Below are 8728 nucleotides of genomic sequence, written 5' to 3' on the forward strand. Positions count from 1 at the left end.
GCAAATATGTTGCTCTACATGATTGTTCAATAGGTGACACAACAAGCTTGTGTATCGGAATGTGTGTCATGGTCCTGCATATGTAGCTCAAGTAAGCCTCATCGAAAGTTCAATGGCATCTACACAAACGTGAATCTGTAAACATGACTAATGCTATTGATTGCCTTTCTTTGTTCCTTTTTAAATCTGGTTGTATTTTGCAGCGTTTAATGTTTTATTTTTAATTTCTTTCGTTCATAGCTATGCACGTTAACCGCATCATGATTATTGTTTTGATTCATTTTATTTCATTGCATTTTGAAATACATCTCAAAACACGCTAATCTTCTTTTCTCGTGTTTTCTTTTCCTTTGGAGTTTGAACATTCGTCAGCAAAAAACAATTACACTTATCTTTAAAAAAGATGCACCCTTTGAAAGCATGTGTTTTTTTTCTTTTGCTTTACTTGATGTTCACATTGTCTCCACCACGCCATCGCATCTAACCGTCGCCACACGTATTTTGTGTGGACTTTTGCTAGATTCGCAGCGTGGCGGCACAATTCCCTAAAACAATACATCACAATGTGTTCGATTCTACTACCTCGGCACAAGTTGCCTGCACGTGTGTTGTGTTGACTACGTTTCTATAGCTCATAATAGCTTACTACTAGTGTACGTTGGGGCAACGTACGCATTACACGGTCGAATAACGAACTCCTACTTTCTCTTGCCCGACACCTCACCGTGTAGCGTTACTTTTCCAGGCTTGCCTGCTTCCCTTTCCCGGTTTAATCATTTTCGTTATGCCTTAAGATCGAGTTTATAAAATCTTTTCTGTGCTCATTTCTTAACCAACTTTTAAAGAAATAATTATACATCCTAATTATATCAAACAGATATACTTCTAAAAACAAAATCTCCAAATAATTTGGAATACCGATCGATTTCGTGTGAAATTTTGCCCAACCAACGCCACCGACACCTTACGGGGTGGCGGCCAAATGGGTGGCAATAACTTCAGCTAAAATCGTTACAATTTCTGTGCGTATGTTTAAATGTCCTCGTGCTCGCTTCCGTTATTGGGTGCTAACAATTTTTGAAGTTGCAAAATTTTTCCACGCTATATGCTTGCGGTGCGCGTACTCTGCCCCTATTGTCAGTACTTATCGCTCTGACGGCCTTTGCCACGAACTTTTCTTACACATTCCCGTCGACGGTTGCAACGACGCAACGACACAGATAAATATACAATAATTTAAGATACCACTCGGACGCCATTAGAACTTACAAATAATATTACTAACTCTAACGCCTATCGACCGCAACTAGCTGGAACGTCATAGAGTAGCACATTCTCCAGCGTATTCTAGTGTTTCTCAACACACTTTACATCACAATTTAGCAAAAAATTAATGGAATTTGCAAACTTTTGCAAGTAGGTCTAAATGGAAAATATTTAAGAAAACACACACTCCGTATTCGTGTTATCTGAGATTCTGCTGAGATAGAAAACAACGAACGATCGTTTGTGGTCGGAGGCGATGTCACCCAAACCCCGGTTCGCGTGGAGAAACAAAACTAATACGACGCGAATGAAAAGTGCCAGCGCGCATGGATGACGATGATTTATAAATATTTTAAACATTCGTGTGAATGTTAAACAAACAAGCTAAGAAAAACCTGTGTCCGAGCCTTTGCCAAGCGGTGGTTCTATCACACAATCGCAATCGATCTGCCCGAATTGGGCACGAAAACCGGCGGCCATCATGGCTATAACTCTCGATCGATAAACTGCCATCGATCGCAGCTAGCCAGCAGTTTTTTTTTAATTCTTTTTTTGTGTGTGTTTTTTTATATACTTAATTTCCAGATCGAACCGCGTTTCCGGGCTACAGCTCGAGAAAGGGGCAACCACCGCATTGGGCAAAGAACTTGTTTTACGAAGAAGTTAACACGAACGAAAAGGAAATGGTTACTGCTTAGAATACGGCTATCGCCTTGGAACGATAGAGATGCGGTTGGTTCCAAGAAGAAGTCTTCCTAAGACGGCGCGTCTCGACTACACTATCGTCGCACAATTTCCACTGCAAAACAACATCCCACGCTCATGCCGTCGACCGGCAGAACTGGACAGCCTTGAGCTGCGCGGTGGGATGCTTCGAAAGACACGTTGGCACGATCTCTTCCGTTTCGTTGGGTTCTGGTGGTCCTGCTCCACTCGGCAACGATGAGCCAGCTCCAGCGGCTCAATAGGTCTGGGCTATCTGCCAGGACACTCTGGAGTGTGACGTGAGTGCGCTGTTGCTGTGTGCTGTGCTTTATATGCGTCCGTTCGTCTCGTCCGTGCGACGAGAAGGGAGTTTTAGTTGAGTTAATTAAATAAAATCACATTCAGCTTTCGATCGAGAATTCTGTTCCGACGGTATACGACTCCTCCATCCCGCTGGTGGATGGATGGATGGATGGGCGTGTGGTTGCACCTTAGTGAGCATTGTACACCCGGTATGCGGTACGGTACGACCGGAGGTAGTTCGGGAGGCGCTGAACGAAGGCGTACACTTGCTGAGTGGGCGCAACAGCCGGCAGGGGGGCCGCATACGTTGGAGGCAGGGCAGTCGTCGTCGTAGTCGTCGTGGAAGACACCGGAGCCACCGTCGATGGCAGATGGTGTTCCTCGTTCTGCTTGAGACTGTCGTAGATCTGCTGGAAGCTGGGCATCTTCTCCTTGCCGAGTGTCATCTCCTTAATGTCGTCGTCCTTGGGCACGCGCGGCTGCGTCGGCTGCACCTTATCCTCCTCCACGGGCGTTCCGTCCGGTCGGAGTCGCACCACCATCGGTCCGGTCAGGTAGTTGCTGGTCTGCTCGTACGGTGCCAGATTGTTAAAGTGCGTCGACGGCGCCGGTCTGTACTGATAGCTATAGTCGACGTTGGTCGACGCCTCCTGCGGCAGATGGTTCTGAGGTTCCGCGTACTGAACTTCCATTCCGGTCGGTCCGTTGCCATAGTCGTAGTCCATGCCGTATTTGCTGATGCTACCGGCGCTCTTACGCACACCGTCCGTCGGTGCTGGATCGTCGAACAGCGGGTTGTGCTCGTACTGCTCGCTCATAATGTACGCCGGAGCGGCCGTCGTTTGCGTCTTCCTTTTGCCGTTCTTCGTGTGACCGTCCATCATGGCGTCCCAGACTGCAAGAAAGAAGAATCAAAAAGATCACGTTAGTAAGCAGCGATAGACCAACTTGGTGCTATACCACAAATGCCATTGATAACCGCATCCAACAACCAAACTCGTACCGAATACTACCAGTCGGCTGTGAAAAGACCGTGGACTCTACCGGTGAACTTTCCATCCAGGAACTCTTGGGTGAGCGCGTACTTCACTCATTAATCAGCGCACGCCGACCTCGTGATCACTCCTACGCCGGATCATCCACGATCTTCTCGATGTATCTGAACGTCGCTTGCGTCACCTTCTAGAGGCGTTCGTTGCGCTTGGTGCTTCTCCCCACAACTGCATCGAACTTCCCAACCGGTCCACAGCGCAGCGGAGGTCAGCGAAGGTTATCCAACTGTCAATCAGACGGCACGATCCTCGCGCACTCGGTCAATGTAATGGAATCTTTTGTACGTGCCGATCACTTCCGATCGCCGGGATCGCCACCATAATCAAGTACCCACTTGTTGCCATCAGCACCGGGGGAGGCCGTCGAGGGTACGTTCACGATCAAGGCTAGATCTAAGGCCGGACGATCAGTTCGTGAAGATCAAGTACCCCGGGGAAACTGCGTAGCGTGCTTAGACGCCGTCACGATGTCGTTAATAATATCTGCTATGTTGCTCTAATGGACAAATTAGTCTTCACGTTGTTGTTCTTCATTGCGCCGAACACATCTGAAGAAGTTTTTTCGTTTTTGAGTTTGTTTTTTTGTGTCTTAGTGTGAATCCCCCTTCGACGAGAGATACTTCACAAGCGTGCTTGAAATGATCGTTTGTGCAGGCTTGCATCGCCCTTTTTGCACCCTCGCCTTGCTGTGGCACAACTTGGGAAAGAAAAATTAATTTACATTTCCGTTCGCGCACCTCCCGCGGCCCTAGTGGAAGGCCGCACCGCGAGATCGGTAGGCAGGCGATGAGAAATAGTTTCCTGTTTAAGTTCACGAGCACGTCCTCGGGTCGCTGTTAGCAGCCTGTCGCTTTATCTTCCACTAAACCCCATGCAAACCGAGCGACTAGTCTTACGTCCCATGGTTGGTTGGACCGGATTTATCAAATGCCATTTGATAGGTAGTGACACAATAACTATGGAGGGAAAAACGATCACTTACTTATATCGGTAGCGCCACGCTGGTACGGGTCCATCGAGTCCAGGTGCGACTCGTTCATGTCCTGCAGCTTGTTGATACCGTACATCAGCAGATTCCGCTTGCACATGTTGGTCGGCATGTCTTGGGAGCCTTTGCAGTAGCTCGACACCTGCTTGGCGAACATCGTGTACAGATGCGACATCTGATGTGGCGGGACGGTTGTTGGATGAGGCACCGCAGACCATGAAAAGAGAAACAACAACAAACACACACCGTAAAGTGAAAGCACCGTAATCTAACAAGCAGCGTGGAATGACGCGCGTGAGGGCGCGCAGTTGGTTTAGTAAATAACTTCTTTTTGGCACGCAACAATCGCGGCCAGCGCAGTCAACAACAAAGGGCGTAAGATTGTGCGAATCGTATGTCGAAACACCGGCGGCCACCGTGTGTTTGTGTGTGCATGCGAGTGCGTGACGCTTTGGAGTTCGGAATGGCACACTCCACGCCACCCGATTTGGATAGCAACACACTGGCGAATCGCACGTTTCGTACACCGAGGTAAAAGTACTGGCATTTGATGTAAAAGAAAGTCCGTCGAGTCTTCACTTGGTCGCGTGAGGCGTTTGAACTCTGTGCTTTTCGCACCCAACATGCTAACTATTTAGCTTCTACATTTCAAAATTGTTCAATTAAAATTGTTCAACTATAAACTTCTAAACTCTAAACTAAAATCTAAACTAACCCTATCAATCAGTGCCATTTGCAAGACGGTGGAAATACAATAGCGGTAACTTGGATCCAGGCGCTCGAAAGTGATGTAATCTAAGGTTGACGCCAACCAGAGTCGTTGCGGCAGAACACACAGCTCATCGCTAGCGCCAACGAGCGAACTCGTGTTCCCAGAACGAAGAGCTCCCACACCAACAGGCCTTAACTGTGCCGCCATGCCACAAATTGCCACTTAATTAATTGCATTCGATTAGCGAACGCACGCTCGGAGAACAGCCCCTAGTCCGGATCCCACCAGAAACGTTGCCTCACGATTTCCGCGAACATGTTGGGGAATCGCGTGGATGCTGAACGGACGCCGCAGCAAGCTGACGTCAAGGCGGACACGTCTGTTCCGGGATGCGTGAATCTCCGACCTGTCTCGCTCAGCAACGCTGTCTACCGAGCAAAACTGATCCTGCATCCCGGGGCAGGGCGCAAGGGATCGAAAAACAATAAATTAATAAATTTCAAACACTACTGGCCTTGACTTTCCTTGACACCGGCGGCCGTCACACATACACGAACGCCCCCGGCCGGAGTCAGTAGACTCGCGGCGGCGGCGGCAGTTCGGGAAGAATCCGGTTTGCGCTCCCTCCCTGACCTAGGGCGAAATCCCGCGCCCGAACCTGTCGAACAAGTTTTCACCGACACCGAATGCCGATGATCGGGACAGCGTGCCGTGAAGATGACCCACCGTAGCCGTTGACTCCGGCCAGTGCCAGCGTCCATCCCCTGGCCAAAGAGACCCTTGGCCTCTAAACATCAAGAGCTTCGTCTGAGAATGCAGTCGAAGGCGATGTGCATTATAAAAACAAATTTCTACCGATCCACCGGAAAGTTTAAGGTTGATTTGGAAGACCTTCGTCGGCCGAGTCCAAATGGGTATGCTAATGACTGCGCGAGAGATTAAGGTACTGAAACTAGCTCATCTAAATGGTACGACGCGATTAGATTGGGTCTCATTAGCTGAGGATTTGTGTCGACGATACACGATGCAAACATTTGAACTTTGTCTCGTATAATGTCAAAGAACGAGATCGATTCCGAAGCCCCGATCGCTTTCGATCGGATAAAGTTCCATAATAATGTTATTGAATTTATAATTTATAACCACACATAAACCAATAAAATCTTTAAAATAAACTATGTTCAAAGCCGTTTTGATTAAATGAACACTTGCATATGCTAGTGATACGAGCTATTTACCAAACGAACTACATTACGATTCATTGCATTTAACGATTAATATAGCTTTGGTTTTTGAGAACCGAACGTACCTTCTCGCCGCGGCTCAGGAATTCCCACATCGGAATGGCCGATCCGGAACACGCAGTCACCAGACTCGACACCACGATCACCGCCGCACTGAGGCTGACTTTTCGTCCGGCAGCCATTTTACCGCACTTTTTTGTTTGATTTCCTTTAATTTTCTAGCTTGATTCAATCACCACAAACGTTCCACCACTGGATCAGAGCTAATCCGAAAGGTTCGTCGCTTATGTTTGCATTGAAGCTAACCGTTCGGTGATCACTGCCCGTTTGTTGGGTTTATCTTTTCCCTTCAATCGCGGAACTACCTTTCTGCCCTGCAAGACACTGCACTTCCGGATCGCCTATTTCCCTACAAGTTGTAAGTGTTTTTTCCTTCCTTCCTTCCTTCCAGCCTTCTATCCCCTCGGCACACGATCTCTTAACCCCTTTTCCGGTGTACTGTTTCGCTCCTTCCGCTCATTCACTTGCTTCCTCCTGCGGTTTCGATTGTTTCGTGTGGAAAGGTGTGCGGATTTGCAGTTTTCTTTTGCTTTCGCGCTCGTTTCCTTCCGCCAACGGTAAACCGAAGTGAAACCAAATCCACGTCACACGAAGGGTGTTCTCACTTTACGACCCGCTCCACATTAGGGCATTCGCTTCACTAGCTAGTTCTCTTCCGCCGCCACGGTCTCACTGTTGCACTATTTTGTGTTTGCTGTTTTTGTTCTTAGTTTTGCAATTTTCTTCCCCGTACACCGTTGCAATTTTGTTTAAGTTACACTGATCGGATTTGCAACCCGTTTAATCACAATTATTGTTTCTCGAACGATTATTTTCACAACTTTGCTTACCGTTCCCACGGATGGTTGTTTTCTCTGTGTTTTTTTATATTTTATTTTCTCTCCTGTACTACTACGCACTGTAACAGTTGCTGCAAACTGCAACGCGATCTACTCCGTCGAGCTTTTCAAGACTGAATAAACACGCTTCCACGAGCGGCCTTCACTTTATATACGCCGGCCAGCTTCGTAAATCATGACGTCATATGCCGACGCCAGCCGAACTGCGGCACTTTCGTGCATTCCAGCGTCGCGACGTCGCAGATCTGCGTTGTCTTGGACCGAACGGCCATTTTCTCACTCTTTCCTGGCCCCGTACGAAGCATCGATCTGGTATCTGGCCATCCTGCTCCGTCACGGATCTCGCGGTTTTACTCTTTGGTAAACAATTCGTTCGCTCGCGCCTTCAAACTCGCACACTGGTGCACCCGCGTCGATCATGATGATCATCTTCACCCTTTTCTGCTCGCATCTCGGATACTCGGATGCTGGCCCCACCGAAACGGCCGCCCCACTTCATCCTGCCTTTTCTGCCCGTTTATCATTATTTTTCTTCCGTTTGTTTATCATCTGTCTTGCGTTTTCGCGATCGCGATGTTTTCCTCCCCCCTCCCTCTTTTTTTCTGGTCATCTTTCTTTCTTTCGCGTCGTATCTTTGGTTCAGCTCGGCAGCCTCGGGCGTTATTTTTGTTCTTGATATTTTTTTGTGCTTATTTTGTTTGCATAGTTTTATCTCCCGAATTCTTCTCGCCAAATTCTTACCTCCGTCGCTGCCCGCATTCTCCTCTGATCTCCTCGCTCGGCGGATGGGCACGATCGTGATATTTGCCTGTTGACGATTTCTTGCTAATTTTACGAAACCATTCCAACCGTAACTCCGGTTCTGCCCATGACGGGTGGGGAGGGCGAGAGAGGACTGCAGGAAATGGAAAGAAACTGGGAAGGACGTTTGGGTCCAAGGCGCTCGTTTGCGTTATTTTTAAAACTCGAAAACAAAGTGTATGCGCACGAAATGCCAGACGACATAGCTTCTGTCCAACGGGTTGTATTAAAAATCGAATATTTCCTCCTAACGAGCATTTCTTACCCTTTCCCTTACTTTCTCCGTAATTTTCTGTTTTTTTCTGCTAAAAATTTGCCAATCCTTCAAATCATACTTAATTTGCATTATCTTTATCTTGGTTCCTATATGTCACTAGGATTTATCGCATGAGAAAACGGGATTTGAAGAAACTTCTCCTCCTCATGTGGAAGCCGTACGACAAAGCCTTGCTCTCGGGGAATTCCCTCAAATGGTGTTTCTTGCCGATTCTCGATGAGCTAAGGTGAAGATAAAGCGTGTGGGTTTTATTTACACTTCATCACACAAGCTGATACAAATGAATAATATTGACAGTGGAAATGGAATGTTGTTGATTCACCCAGAAGTATACTAACGTATTTGGAAAGTAAAAACAATACAAACCAATTCACAACGAAATGTCTCAATCTGGAAAGACCGATTCTCTGACCTATCATTCACGATGAATTCTCCAGCTTCTCAAACCGAAGAACCCGTAGCACGCACTTCACATTCGCAT

At 47.4% G+C, this 8728-nt stretch overlaps 1 protein-coding gene across 1 annotated transcript; it reads right to left on the reverse strand.

Moving 5' to 3' along the window:
* Positions 1-2462: 2462 nt before the first annotated feature.
* LOC131281725 (rhythmically expressed gene 5 protein) lies at positions 2463-6452 on the reverse strand. Its single transcript, XM_058311072.1, has 3 exons — positions 6336-6452; positions 4309-4489; positions 2463-3169 (listed from the first exon to the last, which is right to left on the reverse strand). The coding sequence occupies exons 1-3, from the start codon at positions 6450-6452 to the stop codon at positions 2463-2465; spliced, it is 1005 nt and encodes a 334-aa protein (XP_058167055.1).
* Between the last annotated feature and the right edge of the window lie 2276 nt (positions 6453-8728).

This window comes from Anopheles ziemanni, chromosome 2 (genome assembly GCF_943734765.1).
Source record: "Anopheles ziemanni chromosome 2, idAnoZiCoDA_A2_x.2, whole genome shotgun sequence".
In the NCBI taxonomy this organism is placed as follows: Eukaryota; Metazoa; Arthropoda; class Insecta; order Diptera; family Culicidae; genus Anopheles; species Anopheles ziemanni.